The 23574-nt window shown below is 37.0% G+C and overlaps 1 protein-coding gene across 1 annotated transcript in view; it reads left to right on the forward strand.

The window, feature by feature from the left end:
* Positions 1–23574, forward strand: part of PLPP4 (phospholipid phosphatase 4) — a 71848-nt gene that overhangs the window by 4837 nt on the left and 43437 nt on the right. The window contains exons 2-3 of the mRNA XM_067299564.1: positions 17387–17495; positions 22868–22958. Of these exons, the coding sequence (XP_067155665.1) occupies positions 17387–17495; positions 22868–22958 (200 nt within the window). The remainder of the gene's footprint in view (positions 1–17386; positions 17496–22867; positions 22959–23574) is intronic.

Here is a 23574-nt window from a genome sequence, read left to right on the forward strand (position 1 = left end):
TGTAAGTGTACAGTCTTAACTAATATTGACATCTTTCACGTGGGTGCATGGTATAGGTAAATACAGGCTGATTTCTGTGCAAGTTAGATGTCTTATAAATTTTCAGTAGTAAGATTATAATGTAATTATGAATGGAATGATTTAGGCTGGAAACCTCTTCTATAGTAGCATTCTTTGTCATGGATGGTCCTCTTCTGGATATTCTGCATATAAGTTGCCTTCTTGAGAGATATTATGTATTGTCTTGTTAACACAAAAAATCAATTAGCTGAGGCCATTCCATAATGCTGCAGTTCTAATTTTCTCCTTCCTCACAGTTTGCCTTCTCCCTCTCTCTGTTGTACCTGTTGGGTTTTGGAGGATAGACTCTTGAGTTGAGAATGATGAGCAGTCAGAGATCTCTGGGTAATCTAAGTAAAGTAGTACTGAGAAGCAAACACTGATCTGAGACATTGAGTTCCTGATTCTGACACAGACTTTCTGCCAAATTGCAAAAATTATTTGGACCAAGATTTCAAAGAATATTTAAAGTTTAGTCTCTGTAGCTGAGCTTTTCAAAGGGAAGTTGGTATGTGGGCACCTGAATTTCTTGGTCTTTTTTTTTTTTTTGTCTTTATTTTCTAGACTTGAGAATCCTATAACTCTGCCTGACTTTGTTCTGGAACCAGATTTTTGGATTTTGAGCTTAAAAGCCTTGGACTTGATTTCTCTGTACTGTAATTTCTTGTCTACAAAGGGAGGGTAATAATCCTTTTTCCCACCCATTGTTCGTTCAAATGGTAAATTCTCTGTAGTAAGGTATGTGGACAACAGTCAGGTCTACTGAGAATTGAACTTGGTTGGAGTTTTCAGTGTTAGTTTCACAAAAAGTAATGATAAGTAGTGGGAAAATCAAAATAGTTGATTACTAACCCTTTTAAAAATAGGTACTGTATTGTAAACAAGATCATTCTTAAGTGAGGAAAAGATTTAGCTTAGCAGCCCTGTTTGAAGTCTAATTCACTGAGTGGGGTTAATGCACAGTTATGAAAATAACCTGCTACACAAAAGACCTTCTTGCCTCTCTGGTGCTTAGGAGCTGAAAGCATGTATCAGAGGTTGCATATTGAGCTCCAGAGGCAAGCAACGGACTTGTTCCAGGGCTTGTCGGTGTCTGTTACACCTTTGAAGTGATGAAAGACTTGGAACGCCATAGAGCTGCTGGAACTTGCTGATTGCAGCTGATATATCACAAAGTAACCCGAATGTTAACTTTGCTCAGTTTTGTCTCCTTGAGAGGTTACTGTAAAAACAAAAAGGCTATAAATACGTATTATACCTAGTGTAATATGAAGTACACAATAAAATGACTGTGTGCCTGTCCTAATATCTATGAAATATCTCCAAGCTAGTAGAGACACTGGGTAGAGTACTTGCAGTTCCATTGAGCTGAAGCTTCTGTTTTCATTGCTTTCATATTTATTTATTAAAACTAGGGTAGAATTTTACTGACTTTTATAAAAGTTATTCAGGAAAAGGCATGCTTTTTTTTTTTTTTTGACAGACTTTTCTATGTGCAGAAGATAGCCTTTTTTATAGGCTATTGTATCAATAGTTTTAGATTGTTGAACTAAGTTTCATTTCATTTGTCTTTGCTGAACTCCAGAGAGAAAAGGTTTCAATGGCATGGATTCTGGTTGTCCCATTAACAGGGTAGGATGTCCATAGCTGAACTCCCAGCTGAATCCATGCTAAAGGGGATATTTTTGCAAATACCAAAGCATCTGCTCCATCTCTGTGAGGAGTAAATGATCACTCTGTGATCATTGGATCTTATTTACTTATTGACTTTGGCACTGTGGATTTATTTTCTGTCAGCCCTGATTGAAGACTTTTTGTAGTGAGAATGTTGCTAAGACTGACCTGGTTTCTGTAAGGGAAATTTTTCTTTAAAAAACTGAATTTTATATTTTGATCTAAGCATGGCTAACCTGTGGCACAACTCTATTTCTTACTGTGAGGTTTTTCATAAAAAGTACAATCTTGTTGCTGGGAATGCACTCATGCCTAACACCTGGCACAATAAACCTAAATCTTTGTAGTCTCCCAATCTGTTGATGATTTCGAAAAAGTGAGTACTCAGAAATAGTTGGCAGAATTAATGACACTGAAAGTGAATTAAGGGTTAGATTTAGTGTGTCTTATTTCTTCTGTAGTGAACACAGTACTAATATTGAACAGGGGAAGTCTGAGGGCTGCATCTACACTAGCAAGGTTTGGTGGACAGAGACAAAGCTAAAATCAATGCATGCATCCCTTCTTAGAGTATTGGTTGTGATCCACTAATGAACTTCAGGGATTTACTACTTGAATGATTAAGGAAAGCTTCGATGGGATCTGAAGTGGAATAACTGCTTCACAGATTATCCAATTAGTTTGTCTTCATAGAAGATAAAAAGTTGTCATCGGATCTTTTGTAGGACTTGAAATAGCTTTCCATAATTGGTCAGGTTTTTAAGGTACTTTCCATTCCTGTTTTTATCTCTGCCTAGTAAATTTGTGATCATTAGACCACAAGTCATTGCTATGCAGGAAATTGGGACTGATCTAGATGATTCTGTGGAAAACTACATTAGGAGTGTTTCTTAGTTGTAAATCAGACTTTATAGTCATTGTGTATTGTATTTGATTATTTCTCTGCATTACAGAACACTGTTAGCTTTTTACTTTCCAAGTGGCTAAAATTCTCTGTGTTAAAATATCACTGAGCTTTTAATTAAAAGAAAATTGCATGTAGGGAAAATGGAGTAAGTGTAAATTGCTCTATTGCAGGCTGATAGAGTAACAGGGTAGAGAAACTGGTGGTTTCATAATAAGTGGCAGATTAAGGTTACTTGTGCAGGTGAACTGGAAAGAATTGGGAAGGACTGGGAAGGATGATAGGAGAGGTATAGAAAACATGATTTCTGAGAAAAGATAGAAATAGTTGTTTAATCTAGAAATCTGAGGAGACATGGTAGAAGTCTTAACATGCATGAATGACTGCCATAAAGAGGGATAAAGGGGATAAACTATTCTTCATGTCCTTTCGGCCTGTACAAGAAGCAATGATTTTTAACTGTAGCGGGGGAAATTTAGCTGAGTGTGAGGAAATACAACCTAACGGTAAGGCTCTTTGAGCATTGGAATAGATTGCCTGAGGCAGATGTAGGATCTCCATCTCTGGAAGTTTTTAAAAACAGGTTATGCTAATGTATGTTGGGAGTATTTTAGATAAAGTTGAATTTGCTTTGCAGCAAGGAGGTAGACTAGATGGCCTTGTAAGCTGACATGAACCAGCCTTAGTGGGCTGATGTTTATACCGCCTGAGCATCTGTCCCAGTGTGTGAGAAAAGTTGGAAGACATTATGCAAAATTTCTTTTAGAACTTTGGTTCATATTGATGGGCAAAAAAGGCAACAGTGTTACTCATATAAAGTTACTTGGAGAATACTGTGGCAGAGTCAAAGACCAAGCAGATGCTCATGAACTCTTTTGGCTGGAGGGCAATGCCATATCAGATACCACCTTTTAAATATTCTGCATTGAGGAGATTGTGAGGAAAATGAAATCCTAGATTAGGTGAAACTTTTCACTCTGCAATCTTGTGATTCAATATTTTACTGTATTTTGAGTGAAGTTTTGCTACTGTCCTTAGAATTTATAGTGAGGGTGTAACTGTCAGCTCAGAAATGCTTCATTTTTGGAAGATGTTTGTGAGACTGTGCCAAGTGTTATGAAGCCTTCCATATAGAAAACAACAGAGGAGAATATCATTTGGTATCAATTGTCTTACATTAGCTGCCAATTTTCACTAAGGGGAGAACATGTCTAATAGCCTAACCATGCTCTCACAGTCTACTGAGACACTTACTAATAATTTCACTCATTTACTGTCCAAGATACTTTACAGTGGTATAACTCTTGCTATTGGACTCTGATTATTACAAAATGTTGGTGATTACTGCAAATGGTAAAAGTGATGTTCACTCTTCCCATGATTTTATAGATATATAAATATATATACATATATATATTTTGATCATTAGTAATGCTAATCTTTGGAATGTGTAATTATTCACACCAGTGTTTTAGGACTGAGCAATTTTAATATATTTGGATTTGATTGTAAACATAGTTAGTCAGGTCTTTTTTTCCCCAGAGAAAAATAAATTCATTGCATAATGCAACTAGGGAGGAAGAACTGGAATGATATAATTTGTGATTTCATGTTATGTTTACTGAATAATTTGGCAAAAAGTCTTTTATTACTGAAATGCTTTATTTGAATTTTCAGGGTTTTTAAAAGTATTTTTTTTAATTTAAAAAATAATTTAATAAACACCCAAGTAAAATATTTTATTTCAGTTTGAGTCAAAATGACATTTTTCTGATTGACCAAACATGAGTGTTTAAATTTTCATGGAGAAACTTTTGATTGAGCCTTCTAGTTTGACCTATACTAATTCTCCCTTCTCTCACTTCCTTACCAGCTGCAGAGTTTTTTGGTCCAGCAACCTATCTAGGATCGTATTTTGGCACTTAGTTCTAGCTGTGGACAATGTGTTTGATAATTCTACATCCTCACTTTTCTTCAACCTGTACCCTTTGATATGGCTCAAGCTTTCTGAGCCATGATGTGGAGAAAAAGGCTTCACTGCCATACAGGTCTTTTTAAATGGTCATGTCTTTGTCCAGCCATAATATATTTAAGGGAAACAGTAGCACATAGTGAATGTGATACGAATGTTGAACATCTGTAGAATGTATAGTAGACTAAAAATGGCTTGCCAGCAAATACCAATCCATGTTTATATTAGTAAAAGACTGGCTCTGGGGAAAAGCTGGATGAACAAGGAAGAACATAAAGAACTTTTGTAGAAATGGAAGGTTTTTGATATGGGGCTTTTGAAGAGATGAAGGGGCGGAGCAGTGGCTGAATGGAAAGGAGCTCCCTCGGCGTGGAAGAAATCTATTAATGTACTTCAGAGGCTGTTCCTGAATAAGCTGCTAGGGCTAAGCAGTCACCTCCAAATAGTTAAACCTTGCTCAAGCAAGATCTTAAAGAACTGTCACAAGAGGGACAAGAGAGAAGTATTGCGGTCACAGTGAGCTACAAAGGGACTTTCAGAGAAGAAGTGAGGGGTGGAAGGACAAAAAGAACTGAGAGGGAAAGCTTTGGTCACTAAGAGAAACTCAGCATCTTTGCACGTTTCTCCTTTCAGGTGCAAACCTATAGACAATATAGTGCACAGACATGATAAACAGAAGCTTTCAGTCTACTCAGCTTTATCAAATTACCGTGAAGTTAGAAGAAATGTCCAAGGAATTTCTGAGAGTAGTTTGAGTGAAAACAGTTTGAGATATAATAAAATCAAGCATTAGTAAGCCTGAAGTGCAAAATTTTGCTGCCTGCAGTGTGTTTTGATTCATTATTCTTATACTTAGGTGATTTAAGCCTATAATATGAATTCTGTTTTCCACTTATTTAAAATAATATATAACCACCTTCTTTGAAACTTCCTATGGCTATGTCAGCATTTGTATTACTTGGGGTTTCCTTTCTCTGTACTTCTCCCCTTTCCCTCTCCCCCTCTTAAGATGGCTTTTGTTAAATAGCTTATAATATAAGGTATATTTAGTAAAAATAGAGTGTAGAGGCAACAATTAATAACATAAATCATGCTTTTATTAATTAAAATGACAGATAATGCAATAAAAAACAGCAGCCAATAGTTTTCACTTTGTTGGTATCTATATTACTGTAAGACTATCTTTATTGATTATTTCTATTAAAGTAGTGCAGATATGCTGCATCACCTTAAGTACTGTACATGGACATAATAAGTAGCAGCTCCAGCCTGCTTGCCTTGGGCTTTAACTGCTAACGCCATTGCTCCATGTGAGCAGCAATCACAAGAACTGAACTGCTTTTTCACCTCAGGAGCGGCTAAATGCCAGAATAAGTGTGCTTTTGTTTCAGAACTACTTATTACACACTCTGCTGAACAGGAAGCAAAAGATGCAAAGATCACTTTCGGTATTAGGTCAAAAAGTTTTAAAAATATAAAAACAGCCAAGATATAACAATTGGACTCATTTTGCCGTATTTTTTTTTCCTGTTTCACTATAGCCACTCTGTCTTCTGCTCTTCTGTTCAAAGCTGCAATGCAGCATTACCAACTATTCCCTGTTTCTTCTTTTCACATTGCTCGTTTCCAAGTATTCCACTTCTGTAAGGAAGAAATGATCATGAATAGGTTGTAGTTAAGTAGTTTAACTCCTGGATAAGTACTTTTTTCTCCCATTGAATTGAAGTTTTATAGGTTCCGTCACTTTTCTTTCATACTGGCAATAATGATATCTAGCAATATTCAGGTGCTACTCACATTCAGACTGCTTAGCCCTTTAGTAAGTAGAATTTCCAGTTTGGAAGCTCTTGGATTCTTTTTTGGTGCACAAAAACAACTGTACATGCATGTTCAGATAATCTTTGCCCATTCTCTTAGGTCGCATAATACCAAAATAATGTAACAGAAAATAAATCACTTGCCCAGAGATAATTTATATGCCAGGACCTGAGAAAGCAGTTGACAAATAATTTAGGAACTAAGGAATTTGACATTTATTTCTTAAACGTTAGGCTGTTGTTTTTTTTCAGCTTTGTGAAAGGACTGCTGGTTCCCTATACCATGTTAGGTAGTCTAAGGAAACTTATGTCTTTTATGTATTATCTCATAAGCAGCAGGACTCCTGTTGTGAATGTATACTGTCATGTTAGTTCAGGACTTGAGCTTTTAGCTTAGCCCAGACTCTCCAGATGTTGTCTCCTCATTGATTCATATCATTTCTTGAATCCAGACCAACTCAGGAAGGGAAAATTCAAGTAGATATGTTGGGTGGGTTGGGTCTGGTTTTCACCCATTTTGTCTCTTGCAGGCAGTAGGGACACGTGTAGCTCAAGCAGTGTGCTGCAGCAGACTAAAACCTAGTCCTTGGCCCATCTGATGCAAACTGTATAAATATAGCTCTTGATACCACATTAGGGAAGGGTCCAGTGGCTAGATAATCTTTCAGAAGCCTTGGTTGGCCAGATGTCATCATTCTGGATGAAGAAGCTGTTTCACATCATGATTGGCCTTGGTGGCCAAGTAATAGTACAGCTCACTGTGACTGGGATGCTAGCTGCAAGGAGGAGGGTAAAGAGGGTGGCCATTCAGCTTTGGAAGAAGTCACATCTGGACATAAAACTGTTTAAATCAGCGGATATATGAGATACGTTTGGGAAACTTGCCAGTAAGACCAAAGCAAAGCACTGCAAACTGTTTCTGCTTTCAGCACATCTGGGAAGTATGACAGCCATGATAATATTTTCTTTAAATCACCTTAGAAAATATTTTAAATCTATTCTTAATCAAAATGATTTATCATATTTTTGAAGGGCTGATGTGGGCATATGTGGCAATTAAATGTAGCATTGCAGTTGCTAATTTTAAAATATTCAAAAAATGGTTTCAAGTGATACTGACTAATCTGAAGCCAAACTTACCCTGAGAACCAGTTTTCTGCTTGCCTTGCCTTTAAAGTCTCTTGACTTTAAAGAAAAAACAAAAAGATTTTAAGTTTCTCTGATTCTTCTTACATTTCCATCCCCCTAATTTTCCTTGGTTGATAAAGGAACAAATAGCTTTTCCAGCCTTCTCCTCCTTACTCTAACAATTCACTTTATTTACTTCATAATTTATGCTTTTATTGGTTTCCTTTAATTGTGGGCAGGGCCAACTTGCTGAATTTTTTGTTTTATATGAAGCAAAGCTTTCACATGCCTCACTGAAGAAAAATTCTTAGTTTTCTAGAAATGCTCTTAAGTTAGTATTGCTTCTTCATTCAGGATTTCCATAAGAATATTAGGATTGCAAATTATTGTTTTGTTGGAAGTACTAAAGACAATTTTTCAGGGGCAGGAATAGATTACCTGTTGGCAAGGCTATCGCTGCTGCTGGAGAAGTTTTCTAATCTTAGCAGCATCTATCCTAATCTACAAGTTAAGCTTCTCCATATAATACCTTTCCTACGTTATTTTAGCAGCTCTTTTTCTGTGATATATTATGCTAGTTACATCAGCTCTCACCATCTTAGTATTTTCTGAGGACAGAGGAAGACCTGGTCCATGCTGCAAGGAGAATGCTGTCTAGAAATGCCTGTGCTCATGTAGACAGTGAAAGATGGAACAAGAGACTAACGACATGGAAGAGGCTCCATGAGAGTTAGGCACAGCTTAGTCTCCTCATGTTTTTACACCATTACTCAGGTTTGAATTCTAAATTCTCTTTTCTTTGCATCCCCACCACTCTTCCCCCCCCCCCCCCCGCCCCCAGTAGTCCCAGGATTTAATTCCCATGGCTTTTGGCTCCTCCCTACATAAAAATATACCTACAGAACTACGAATGGGGAAGGCTGTGTACACTGGGATTAGAACTACTGGTGTTTTCAGGAGGTGGTATGAAGCCTTTGTTTTTAGCTTCTCAGAAAATACAGAAATCTAAAAATGCTATCGGCTTGCGCTGCTCTCAGAGCTATATTGGGCACTGGATCAGGACTGAATGAAGGAAGCATCCTGTAGCATTTTTTTCTTACAATTTACTTTCTGCCAGTACACCCTCAGTCTTCATAAATACTTGCCTCTAAACAGAGGGTTACTGCTAATAAAGAGAGGCACCGGATTCTCTCATTTCTGCAGCAATAAAACAGCTTCTGAATTATCTTTTTCTGGTGTTTCTGGTGAATATTAACTACCCTGTCTCCTGCAGGACAGTCAAAGCTAATAAAGCTCTGTGTTAGGATTATAGATTGTTAGTCAAAAGTGATTGCTGCATGACATTGGATTTGGAAGTATATAATGCAGCATCTTAGCTGTTAAACTGATGGAGATAAAACTTTCCTTTTACTGATACAGCTGCTTCTATATCTCTTCTCAGTGCAAGTGAAAATTACTTAACAAATTGGTTTTAGTGCAGCTACAATATGATGGTTATGATAACAGGTTTCCATCAAATTATATGAAGGCCACATAAAAAAATGAATTTCTGATCTTATGAACATTTTTCTTGCAAAATCACTATCCATTGCAATATAACTTTTAATATATTTTATAATTTAACTTTTAACTTTTTATTTCTATGGAAAAGTTAAAGCCATTGCTTTCCTGCTTGAATACTTGTTAGCAGTGGATACCTGGCATAGGTGGATACCTGTCCAATTAGTGAGCTAACTACAGTATTAGGTGTCTCACTTTAAATGCCAGAAATAGGCACTTCTGGCTGGAATGATCTGCCCCAGCTTGCGCTGGAAAATAGCGCAAATGACAAAAGATCTCTTGACATCCAGCATTGTGCCTTAGCCATAGCAAAAGTTTCTCTTTCTAACAAAATTAGAGTTTGTTACTGAATTTATTTTTAGTGTCAGCTTCTTCCTTGGTGAAATTGCAGTTCATTGTTAATAATCAGGCCTTGGTCACGTGTTTGTACTCCAATATGTAACTCCATTCTTGATACCTGAGGGACTGTGGATTTCCCAAGTGACTATAGAAATTAAATAAGAGCCAGATCTCTTTCCTCGTGTTAACCTCTGAGCTAACACAAAGCTATCTCATCACACTAATATAAATAGACAGCAGCGTTTCAGAAATTGAACTCCTCCAACATCTATGAGGTGAGCAGAATGGGAGTGATAAACCACAGACACTGTTTCCTTATCACTATCCTGTCTGCCTCAGTTCTGTTAAGTGAATTTTTGCATTCCAGCCACACACCATTTCAACCTTTCACATTTTATCTCTCTTTGCCAGAGTCCCTAAAATAACCACCAAAAAGTTATGATTTTTCCTTAATATTACTACCTAGGTGGAAGGAAAAAGAGGATGTTTTTCATGGCATGAAAATAAGTTATTTTCCAAGTATCTCCACAAGTAACATGACATGAATGCTTTTCCAGCTATTAGTATGTTGCAGATAGCGTGGATCAGTTGCAGGTCTCGGGATTCAAATTTGAGCAGAGACGGTGTAAACAGGGAGCGTTCAGTGCAGTGTAACCAGCCAGTGCAAACACTGATCTTTTTCTGCTTAGCCTAGGTCACTTGTTTGAAATCCCTCAAGCAAATTCTTACTTTCGGAATATCATTTTCTTATCTCTACAGCTGTTGTACCCTATGCTGTGTTCTATTTCTTGGCTTTTCTTTCAAAAGTTAGGTGCTGCAAATCAACTGTGTGAGAATCCTTCCCTGAGTTCTGTATTGTAGGTATGCTTCTGTAATTAGGCCAACCTGTAGAGAGCCCTGCCAACTTCAGCTTCACCGGTGCTGCTCACAGCTATGTAGTTCTAGTATCAAGACAACTGATTGTACAATTTAACATGGCAGATACACTATAAAAGCTTTTACTGCTAGATTTATGACATAAAAGCTGTGGTGGTTTTGGAAATATTTAGAGAGAGAAATACCCATGTAAGAAAGTGCACAGTGTAGTATTAATAGCAGAGTCACCACTAATCTGTTTCAGTGGGAGAGGTATTGATGAGTTTGCTCCCACAGGGTTCTGCAGTCAGAGAAAGGTAGTCAGAGCCAAACTCTCCTAGTCAGACCTTGGTGGTGATTTATGAGAGGTTCATGAACAGCTGTGGGTTTGCAGCTATCTCTTCATTACTTACTCAGAGGAGGAATTACGTATAAAGTCATATCAGGCTCAGATCTACTTATCAACAGATGACGCTTAGAAAAGAGGAAATTCAGTCACTAGGTATCTGGTATAAAAGACTCAGCACCACAAGTTCCTCTTCGTTGTACTCTTTCTGATGCTTTGTTGTGCCATATGGTGCTGAACTTCCTTTCCTCGTTTCCTACATATTGTCACTTGTTATGTGGTACAGCCACTGTTTACATCTAGAAAGAAGACAAATTCTCACAAAATAAGTGAATCCTCACAATGTAGAAACAAGGCAAAAAAAAAAAAGTTGATGCTGGAAACTCAGAAACTCTCTATAATCCTCTAATGTGCTATGGACGCTTCTGATGGAGTAAACATCTAGGTCCCCAAGATTGCCAGGATGGAAGCCCCTCTGTCCTCTCCTCACTGATATCATATTTGTTATCTCTGAGAGTACAGGTGTTAGCCAGTGATAGTCTTTGTAACACCAGTAGGTGTTTTAAGGCAAAGACTTTCTGACTTCATTGCTGGTAGCTTGTACCTTGCGCTATCAGGGCACAACAGTACAATGCTAATGTTGGGTCCCATCTATCCTATTCCTGTTGCTGTATTTGGAATGGGATTTTCTACTATGAACACTTAAAGGTTTCTACTTTACCAACTTTGTCAGTACAGTACTGCTTATGAATTTTTTTATGGTCCTTTCAGTGAAGTAGATGCCTTTCTGTAACATGTTTTAGATGCTGTACTGTTCCATGATGCTTAACAATGTGGTCTGGGGCAGTGAAAGTCAGTAGCTTGTCAGAAAACAGATGTGTCCCCGAACAGCTCCCTTGTGAAGGGAAATCTTTTTGGTGTTTTATTTTGTTAGCAAGTCTGTGGTCAAACATTACTCCTTTTAATAAAGAACAACAAGTTGTTGACGTCTCCATAAGGCTGGCAGCTGCTGTCCTCTTCTGAAGATGGTGACTTAAGATTATCTGCTTGCACTTAATTTGCAGTTAAGAATTAGACCAAGAATACCAGCTTCATCTCATGAAGTTTCCATGGAATAAAAATATTCTCATGAATAAAAAACATTCCATGGAATACAAAATTTCTATGAATGGAAGATGGGCTAGCATGACATATCTTTTTTAGTTTCTGCCTATTTTTCTTGTTCAGTTTAGTTTGTTTACATTGCTGTATGCCCTACCTTAATCCAGCTTTCTGTTGTTTTCTACTTCAGTTCCTCAGCACTTTCTTTTGGGTCATACATACATAGTCACATAGGACCTAATCATTCAGTTTTGAGTGCCACTGAGAGTAATTAAAGATACTGAGCATATTGACAAGAGTAGTAAACTGTTTTGGGAAAGGATGTTTTGGCTCTGGAGATGTTTGTACATCTGAGACTTCAACTGCCTATGTTACAAAAATTATATTGGCAAACATTTACAAACTGGAAGCATTCCCAATGCTTTTCTGGACAGGTCCATTATTATTATGTTGGAGAAATATTTTTACTTTTTGCTTTGTTAATTATAGTGAATTAGTTTTGGCTCTTAAACGACTCTTGGAGGTGAAAGTATTTCTAGAACATGAATTTTTCATAACTATCAAGAAATTTCCAGAGGAGAAGCATTTGGAAATTGTGTATATACATATATTCATCACAGTGAAGAAGCATGCAAAATTATAAACTGATACCTGAAACTCTTGATGAGACTGTAGTTAATTTACAAATAAAAATAGGGGTTTTTCTAATTTATAAAGCTTAGCTCATCTAATGAAAGAACAAAAGCAAAATGCACAGAGACTTTGGAATTTGACTCCCAGTGGAACTTCAATGCACTTTAAGTCACTTGGGCAATTTTGAGAAGTTTATGCCAAGTATATTCAATAATTATAGGACAGGGAATTAAAACATTAAATACAGTTACTGTTCCATGAGAAACCATGGGATAGAATTTGGTTCACAGTGTGAAAAAGGCAGAGTAGCCAGTTGCATTCACGCAAGCGCTCCACAGAAATCGGGGCTTTTCAGGGAACAAATTACAAACTATCTCAGAAACGCTTAACACAGGAAAGAGATGAAACGTAACCTTACCCATGAATTATTGTCAAGAAATTGTATAACAGGCTCTTTTCCCTGCTTGAATATCTGGGGAGTTGGAGCGACCCCCTTATTAAAAGGGTGCTAGATTATGTGTACTTTCTGATCTCTTTGCAGTATGCGCTACTGTTGGTTTTCCAGAACATTTTCCTACTTGCTGTACTACTTTTATCTCTTCTTCCACTGATCTTAGTGACTGCCAGATGTTATTGCTTCTTGATTTCATGCCACTAAATGCCACTGAATGGTAGATACTGTAAACAGCATTTGAAACAACAGGGTGAGGTGTTAACTAATACCCTGCCATTACTTAGGGGAGTTGAAGACCATGGTGGAAGCACAGGTTGTAGATTCTGTGAGGGTGTTTATGCAAAGTTTGATTCATTCACTACCTGTGAATGATTTCATAAATAACATTTAGTCCATATTTTCACAAAACTGCTGCCTGCTTTTATCTTGATCAATCAGTGATGTGGTCCTTGCATAGAAATTATTTTAAAGTGCTACATGCTATTAAATGGAAGTGAAGGTAATATAACCTGAAAGTGCTTGTGTCCTTAGAAAAAATTATTGTTTTTATTTAGGATGGGGTTTGTAGGCATTAATGTTGGGATGTCCAAAGCAACCTCAGGCACCTGTTTCTCATTGAGGTTTTTAATGAGGTTAGGGCTCCTGTTTCCCTTAAGTTGCTTTGAAAATAACAGTTGAAGGACTAGAGCTGAAGACCACTGAAGTTAATGAAAGTCCTTTTATTCTTTAAAAACTTGTTATCAGACAGGTGTTTTAAAATCTTGCCTGTTAAATTGCTAAAAATGTTTGACAGATATGTAAACATGCAGGAAAAAGTAAAACAAAAGGTTTAAAAAAAAGGAAAAAAAGGTAAGACAAGAAGGTCATACAAAATTTTCATGGGCTAATATGAAATAAGCTTTCTAAGCTGCCCACCTGCTGCTGTGGGTGTTAATCAGGTATGATTATGCTTGTATTTTCAGCAATGAGCTTGTATTTTCAGCCATGATAGAAAATGTCTAGAAACATTTCTCTTCATCTAAGGACTACATTTATTACTAATAACACCTAGTATTTTAAACAAGCTTGTGCTGGCTTATGAATAGTAATAGACAGTACTCTTGGAGAGGACAAAGGAACATAAATCAGTAAGTGTCAGGCAGCTTAGAAACCAGTACGTCCTCATGGTTGTTTAACAGAGTACAAAGGGAATTGCCTTCAAGCTAATGAAATCTTGTATCCAGTTGCGCATTGGTGATGCTTCAAAAAAGGGAGAATTGTTCTGAGTCTTGGCATAAAAATTTAATTGGCAGCTGAACTCTTTCTGTGGAGGAAAAAAGTGATTTTTTTGTTATCACTTTTCTTTAACTGTTTATTTTTCTTTATTGTTCACATAGATAAGATCTGCTTTCTTCTACATCTATTTTTTCTACTTCAGTAGTGATCTTGAAATGATTATTACTCAGTTTCAGCAGCTTTTTTCTGTGTGTGCATTATGTCCCAGCATAGTGTTTGAACAGTTTTCTTGGAAGACATTCAGAACACCAGTAAGAGGAAGCAATGGATACATAATCAGATTTAATAGGTGTTGGATACAAAATGCTGCTATTAAATAAAATAATAATAATAATCACTGTCATTGATAGCTTTGAAATGAATCTCTCCTTAGAAATTTACAAAGATAATGAGTGTAGAATAATCAGAATATTAAGAACTATGGTCTTCAACTGGAATCAGATATTTGTTATTTATTATAATGTCATCTCTTAGCACATGTATTATTTTGTCTTTAAAGGAGTTAAATTTTATGACTTAACACATTTGCAGTGTCACATCATGATTCCCATGAGAACTATGAGTTTGAATTTTTTGTTCAATTCCTCAAGCAAATTTTAACAAATATACTTTAATCTCATTTTCCTCACATAAAGAGGAGACAGGGAACAAAAGAGAAAGGAGAGAAGCCCCAAATCTTTAACTCTGTTGGCATTTGCTCATGATGTCAAATGTCATAATGTCAAATTACTTAAATGTCTGCTCTAATGTGACACGTTTTCCAAAAGTGCACCAGCGCTTGAATGACTATACTGTGATAACCTTGAAGCATAAATGAACGTGTATTGTTTGTTCTTCGTAGTCTGAAGAAATGCATCAAGGCCTAGGTATGTCAGAGAGTGGGTCTCTGCTCTGAGGCATTCCTTGGTATAGCCAAGTTCCAGTGCTTTGAGAACTGCTTCGAAACGGAGCCTTAAGTCATTCAGACCAGCGGATACCTAGGGGAGTGTGTCAGAAAAGATGGGGCAATCTGGAAGATGTAGTCCTTGAAACTCTACTGGCTTCTTTAATTTGTTGGCTGTCCAGATGTGCTTGTAGTTAGCTATTTATGCTTACATAAAGGTGGTGAAGTACGTCATGATCCCAGATTCTTTACACATTTTTATAACAAACTTTAAGTCCTGGACGGTATACTTGTGATCTCTGATAGTCAACTCTCTCAGGTGACATTTGTTGAAAGTCATGTCCAGGCCTGTGGCAACAGAACCCTTTCAACCAGTAGTTTGTTACTTCTAGTTGTCATGCATGTCTTTAAAGGTAGATCAGTACAGATAATAGAATTTAGGACTCTTGCTGCTTGAAATTTGGAAACAAAGTTACTTCAGTTGTCTGAAAATCAACCTTTATTTTTCTAGTTTAAGTGAAAATTTGTGAAATTAATTTAAAATTAATTTCATTTATGGGGTGCTTTATTTCCTTGAAATGGTATATTTTTTTCCCTTTAAAAATAGGTATAAAAGAGTGAAAAGTATCTAAAAAAATAAATTTTCATTTTGAAAATGCTTTGAAATTGAAAATTGATATTTCTGAAATTCATTTTTCACCTTCTTGAGAGAGCAGAGTCAAACTCTGGATTTGAAGAAACTGGATGTATTAGCAAATAAATTCCTTTCCTCCACACTAGAGTCAATAAGTTTCCACAAGAATCTGGTTGTCCCTATGGGTCAGTAATGGAAGCATAACTATCGGCACATGTGACAAGATGGTGCGTTTAATATGTTTGGTTCTTAGATTGTGTTCTTTACTTTTAGGATGAAGAGGTCAGCTGGGCTGTTGGGATAGACAGAGAATTGCTGTCTTCTGCCTAGTGGGAGTCTGCAAGTGCTCAGATAGGGTCGGTGGGAGCCTGAAGCTAATGCCATGGTTTTAAAAGAAGGGAGATAATTTATGTAGTCCTAAAAGACTTTGGAACTTCTGTCAAGAATCACATCACAATTCCAGCTTCCTCTTTCGGTGTTGGGCAAAAGAAGGTTCCCTGCACAAAGAATTTACTTTCCATAAAAAACGATTCTTTCCCTTTAATTTTCTTTGTTTCTTGAGATGATCTTTGTATTCCAGTCACTTTGCATGTGTGAATTTCACTTTTCACATTTGTAAAAATAAAATGGATTTAATAGTTCTAACACATTTTTTTAATAGAGTGGATTTCATTGAAAGAGAGCAAATTTCACTAGGGGCTGCTTAGAATGTCCAAACTTCTTAATGTCCTTGGGGGTAATTCAGCTTGATAAAAGAACTGACAGAGGTCTGAAACACGTTCCTATGATTCACTTAAGTAGCATATTGTTTGCAGTCCCTTTCAGGAAGATTCTGGTTTTTACTTTGATTCCATTTCTTTTTTAGTCCATGATTATTGTAAATAGAGCTGTTCAAATGCATGTCACAGATTTTAAATATTCTTGATTTTCATTCAAGCTTTAGAAAACAAAAGCACTTGGGGGATTAGTTAGGTTAAAAAAGAGGAGGTTTCAGGCAAATCAGGATATGTATGTGTTCTTGATGATTGTCCTGATCAACATTTTATTTTGATGCTGTTCATTTCAAAATAACATAATTGCAAAACTGACATTTTTAGAGGACTAGATGACATGAGAATGAAGTTAAAACATTCAGTTTTGGTTGAACTAAACATTTCTGGTAGAGCTGGATTCTGTTTCAGTTTGACAGCCAAAGGAAAATACTGTGATTCTGGCGCAATTTGTTGTAGGAGCAAGTATCTTTTGGAGATGTTCTCTAAAGTTATCTTTCCTTTCTTTCAGTAGAGGAATTGTCTGAACTGTGTCTTTCTCCCTGGTTCATGATCCTGCAAATACTAACTTCAAGCTCTGTATCTTAAAATTTGAAAGACAGATTTTGTATTTGACAAGTTGGTGTATAATTTCTGTAGTGTAAAGCATCTGCTACATGTGATCTTTTAATCCCACAATATTCTTTGAGTACCCTTCCAGCAAGAATAAGCATGTAATGACCATTTATTCCCCAGTGTGAAATTTATGGAATTTTTATAAAGTTGTAGAATATAGAATTTTTAAAAACATTTTCCTAAGTGTATATTTATGAAGGTTGTAGTACTAAAAAGCAGTGATGTAGGATAACAATATATATGAATAATTAATGCAGACAATACCACTATTAACTTGGGGGGAGGTTAAATGTACTGGATTCTTGTGGGGTTTTTTGATCATCTTTTCAAATTGGAAAAAAAAAAATCTTTAATTGTTATTTTTAGCTTTACAGAATTTTTGGATCCATTCCAGCGGGTTATCCAGCCAGAAGAAATCTGGCTCTATAAAAATCCTTTGGTGCAATCAGACAACATACCTACGCGTCTTATGTTTGTAAGTACTAGAAGTTTGGTCATTTGATAGCTGCAGATTTTCATTTGATAAGCAGTAGAAGGCTTTTCAATTGGTTATTTCAGGCAGACAAAACATTTGTTTTAGGTTCAGCCAACAATCCTGAGGTCCTTGTGAGCCTATTGAATCTGTCATAGAGCTGCTCTGCTGTTAGCTTTTTTCCGGCTTCCCCCAGCTCAGCTCGTGTTGATATGCAGACTGACAGTCCTAAAACTCATGGATTTGATAACCTTTAGTAACAGGAATGATTAATAATCATAAAAAACTCCACATAAAGTAATAAGAGTGCAATAATTTAGACCAGTACAGAAATGTTAAGAATTTAGCAGCTATAGTTCAAGGTACTAAAACTAGTCGCTCAGTCTTTGCAAAAGCTTCATCAGTCAAAGTGGAGGTTTTTCAGGAGTGGGTGCGGCAGGCGAGATCGGGTCCTAGTACCCTTACATCAGAGCATGTTTCCAGTGTCTTCAGTGAAGCCAGGGTTTTACTTTTAGATGAAGAGACCGAATTCAGAATAATTGCAAATCAGCCTGTGTAATGTCTTCACTGTTTTGTTAAAAGGCTCAAATCTTCAAAGTCAGGGAAGTTTTTAATTAAATAAGGAACAACTTGAGGATACTTCATATTTATAAGACAACAACATATACCAGCCTTCTAAGACAGAGGCTGAAGGCCTGGTTTTAAGTTTATCAGCATACTGTTTTTATTTCACTAAGAGGAAGCTCAATTGAATGCTTTTTCAGCCTGGATGGGTGAAAAATATATACTTTTTTCTGAAACGGAAGACAGCTGTTTAAGAAAAGCACTAAATCATTGTGCTATGTAAAACTCTGGATTTAATTCTGACATTTTTCCTAATGCTGAGATGTACCTTGCTACGTGGGTTGTCTGATCAATGTTTAAAACTGATGAGTTCATAAACCAGTAGTGAATCATTGTAAAGGAGTTTGCTGCAGTGGTGAAACTATTTTTAAAACAGGTTGGGAAGACTGAAAGGGATAACTCACTAGTCCTTCCTCTGTACTCTAGGCACAAATATGAGATGTAAATATGGTACAGTTCCTTGTTACCCGCTTCCTACAGAGCAAGCTTTTGGTGTGCTTTATGGCAGATGGAACTTCCAGGCTGCTGTGAGTCAGTAACTTCGTATAATCTGTGTTCTCTTTTTGGCTCAGACCACAACATTTCAGTAACTCAGCAAACAGCTTCTTAAATTAAGAAACATGGATCATTTTGTTCTTATTTCTTTAATTAAATGGAAAAAAGAAGAAAAGTCCAAGCCTAACACTGATCACTAGCACTCATTATCTAAAGAATTACTTGCCACCAGCATTGTACTCCAATATTAAAATGTATGGCTATGACTTACCAAAAAGGAGTCTCTGGGAATTTATTTATGAACTGCTGGATTTATTTACACTGAGTATTCCAGATTCTGATCCAAATTAGACAAAGCTGACCTACACGTGGGTAGTAAGCAAGTCATGAGGACTGGAAAGACCTTAGCCTAATTCTGTCTCTCTAACAGCAGATATTCCTCATCTTGGGAAGTGCAGGGAGAGAAGAGCAGAAGAAAATGCACAGCAGGGCTGAATGGTCTGAGGTCTGAGACTAACATTGTGGCCAGTGTGACAAGTGCCAGTGCCTTATAATTTCAATTTCCTTGGGTATTGTGTATCCCCAGATGACTGGTATTAGTGCATTGCTCTTTTCTCCTTATTGCATTGCAAGAATCCTAGCAGGGGGATGATCACACTGGAATTCTAATATAGCATGGCTCACACCATGCCTCTGTATGCCCTGCAGGGTAGGTAGGATTGGGGTAAGACTAAATGCAGCTGTCAATCCAATTTGGCGAGTGTTGAGTATAAAAGAACAATGTTTACTGCAGGGCATGCAGCAGATTATTACTTTTCTGGAGTAAGGGGACAGCAGGATTCCTTCTTCCACACCGCTCTGAGGACAGCTCAGAGGAAAGGCACAGCCTAGCTCTAAGGCATTAAAAAATACTGTCAGGTTCTGAAGTAACACAAAACTGAAAGTCAGTATTATTCCTCATATAAATTATATCGTGTTTGGAAACAGATTTTACCAAAGTAGATGGAGACAACATAAAGTGCTTCTCTGTGGGATGTGTGTAACTTCAGTGCATCTCTGGCTTGCCAGGATTAATAATGAATGCAATAGACTTTTGTCACCAAAGCAAGGCAATGTTAGAATATTTCACTGCAGAAAAAAGAAAATGTTACTGGGATGCATCTGAGGAGAATATTGCCAAATCTGTTATGGGTGTGAGCCATACAGAATCTTTTTACAAAAGAAAGTCTTTTACAAGCCAGACTTACTTTATATGTGCATTTTGCTACAGAGTTAAAAAAAACACTTCCAGCTAAAGCTTTTGTATAAGGAATTGCAACCAATGTATGGCAAACAATAATTGTTCTTCCTATCTCTCACAAGTGCATATGCTTGTGAAATATGAGGAAATCTGCAGTTTTACCAGATTTCTGAAGACTGATTGTGAAGCAGTTTGGCACAAGTTTGCCACCTGAATTCTATTCTATTCTTGATATTTTCTGCTGCTTCTGCCTGTTCAAAAGATTTCTGACTCCATTAAACCACCTCTATAAGACTGTCAGCCTGGCTATATTTCTTCACATTCTTCAAGAATGGAATGCAGACATCTTTCTTCTTTTCTTTCCTGGTAGTAATCCTTACTTTTTAGAATGATAATAATAATTCTATGTTTTGCTTTAACCACTCTTATTTTACTGTATTAGTCTCTAAAAACAGAAATTAAACTGTTGCTGAGGATAGAGAGAAATGAACATTTCTGGAGTAGTAACATGGTACTTGTATCCTGGCTTAAAGCTCCTCCCTTCTATCTCTGGTCCGCATGAGATTCAAGTGGAAATGGTGCCTTTTTTGTAAAACAAACAAACAAACAAAACCCTGATGACTTTCTATATATAAAAATGGGTAGCAGCCTCCTGACAGTGTTCTAACCTGCATGGCTCAATGAGTTAGATAATCTTTTGCAGATGCAAGTGAAGGGAATATGGTCCAAGATATATTACTGAGATAGTGTATATATATTGCATTTTCATGTTGTTTCATACTTGGGTGTTCTAAAAGCATAAAGTGAGGACTGGGATTATTCTGTTTTTATAAAAAGAAAAATGGAGTTAAAAGGCCTTTGTCATAACACCTTTGTTCTGAATCAGTCTCTCTGCTGGGGCTGAACAGTGCCTGATTCAAAGATAGCAAAATCCAGGTACAGTACCCCCCTTCTCCTGGTGCCATATACAACTTAATTTTCACCTTCTTTAAAAAGGCTTCTTCAAGAGCCTAAAATGCTTCTGAAGGACCTTGATTTGCTTTTGAGCAAACATGGTTGTGAAGTGGTTTATAGATTCCAGCAAGGAATTGATTAACTCTAGAGCAGAGCCAGGAAGAAGCATATATAGACTACCTCTGCAGCTGAAGTTGTGAGGGGGGAAAAATGGGATGATAGAAGGACCAATTAGGAACAAGATCAGGAACAAGTTAGGAACAAGTTTCTATGGGAAGCTACCAGTGAGAAACTCCCTGGCATGGCACTTAAGAGAAACTGATTGTCCTGTGTGGAGAGAGACAATACTGATCTGCTCTGGGAGGACAGCCTGCAGTATATAGATACTGCACTAGGTAGGGTGCTTTTGGGATAACTGGCACATACACAGTGAATCATCAACCATAATCTGAATTACTCTATGATAATGCAGATGCTGTCCATGGAAGTCAAGTATATGCATTCATGTGAAAATGCAGTTACAGGATTCTTGAAAGAGAAATACTATCATACAGCTCCGAGAATACAAGAATATGGTCCTACTTAACCAATGAGTTTGCTTGTAGATGTTCAGGTGTTATTTTTCTATCTGTTTTTAAACAAGGTAAAGCAGTTGGCTCCACTCCCAAACACTTGTCTGTAAATGAAAGAATCATAAAGTCCTGATCTTCTAAAGCTCCATCTAAAGTCAGCTCAATGCATTCAAGAGTGGTAGTTGAAAAGAAAAAAGTAAAATAAACAGCTTTCTGAAATGTCAGGAAGTTGGTGTTAGAATTTGCTATGTTGAATAAGGTCCTACTGAGAGCACAGTCCAGTTGGGCTGCCTTCTGGAGCACTGCTTAGTGTGAGAAAATGTAGAAAATTTCTTTGGATTAGGGCATAAAATTTGTGTCTCAGGTCAGTATCAGCTCTGAAATAATCTGACAGCTAGTTGCTGGTTCTTTACAACTTAGTGTGGTGCATAAGTACTGGTAAAACAAGAGAGCTGAGTTTCAGTCCAAGGGAGACTAGGTATGATGGGTTGCGGAGGAGATTGAGTTTCATAGCAACCTCAATACATTTCTGACTATTTGATTCCCTAGACTGTGAATTGACCTGTGGTCCCCTGGCTTATGGCAACCAGAAGACAACAGATAGATATGTGCAGTGAGATAGCACTGAGAGTCCAGTTAGAAATGTTTCTTTTTTTGTCAAAAATCTGTACAGGGGAAATAAAAAAAAAGGAATAGTAAAATAGGAACTTGGTCATTTGCTTTGTGTACCCTCTCTTCCATGTAATTCCAGTTTTCTTCCAAAGTAGCTTGTTGCTTTTTGACTTCAGCCTGACATAGTGATTCTTAATTCACCACTGATTTTCATGCAGGATAATTCCAGTTAAATGATAGTAGTAATGGGTGTCAGTATGACTTCCTTTTCCTGACTGAATGGTACCTTATTGTTTGAGTGACCAAATTGATTTTCCTGAGGATAGGAGGATATATTTGACTGGAAAAGTGAGTTCTCAGCACTGTTTTCTGTGATGTTTGGCTTACAAAGAAGGGGCTTCATCCAACACTGTTCATGTGAAATTTCACAAAATGAGTAAAATTATCCTTATTATCAGGACTCACAGACCAATATGCTTCACAGTGTTGAATATTGTGCTGCCACTATTCTCTCTCTCTTTGGTGAGAAAGAGAGAGAGAGAAGGGATAAATGCTGCTAGAAAACTTTGTAAAGCGGAATTGGCAATAAATGACTCAGGATATTTATAACCTATTATTTTTTTCATTTTTGAAGATGACACTTTAAAGGCAGCTCCAGGCAATTACAAATCAATTATAACCCACAATTATGTTACAATTTTTAATATATTAATTGCCTTATTGTTACAAATACAAATCATCCCACTTTGCTTGAGGTCAGGAGTTTGATAAAGATCGTTCAGCCTTCCAGTTTAAATGTAGCTAACTGGAGCTAATTATTAATCAGTTGGATTGAAAAGGAATTGATGCTCTCACATGAAATTTGTTCTCTCTTACAGGCAATTTCGTTCCTTACGCCACTAGCAGTCATTTTTGTGGTGAAAATAATCCGGCGAACAGACAAGACTGAAATTAAAGAGGCTTTCTTAGGTAACATATGTCGTATTCTAAGATGGAAAAATGTGTCATAGTTCTTTGATTCAAATTTTAGTCTAAGCCTTGAACAAAACCTTTCTCCATTATAGTCCAGTCCTGTAGGTTTCAGTGCAGCTATAATGTCACACTGTCTCACAAAAGCCTTTGTTTTTGTGTGTTTCTAAATGTGCAAGTTCTTTACCTTGATTCCGCAATCTAACTAGCAAGGGCCAAAATGTGGTTAGTAAAGTCAAGACCAGTGGAGATAGACTGTCCAGATACATATTTTTCTGTCACAGTGAGTCCATTACTTACTACTTATTTACAGCACAGCTGTTCTAACTTGAGAGATGGACAGGAGAGCCCTGTGAGACTTAGCTGCTTACTTAGAAAATCATTTCTCTCATTGTTTTCTCTGTCTTTCTCCTGGAGATTCCCCATTGTAAAGTCTGTGCTCACAGCTCAGCTTTTCTAGTCACAGTCTGATGTTGCATTGGAGTTGGATGTGCACTTAATCCTGGCCTGTGAACTGCTATGGCTGTGTTAAGGGTGAGCTTTTGTCATAGTGGTAGGCAGCAACCTCCAGCAGGGGATCAGGGTAGACGATAGGGATGGTAAGTCTTAAACTGTC

This window comes from Apteryx mantelli, chromosome 7, assembly GCF_036417845.1.
Source record: "Apteryx mantelli isolate bAptMan1 chromosome 7, bAptMan1.hap1, whole genome shotgun sequence".
NCBI classification, from domain to species: Eukaryota; Metazoa; Chordata; class Aves; order Apterygiformes; family Apterygidae; genus Apteryx; species Apteryx mantelli.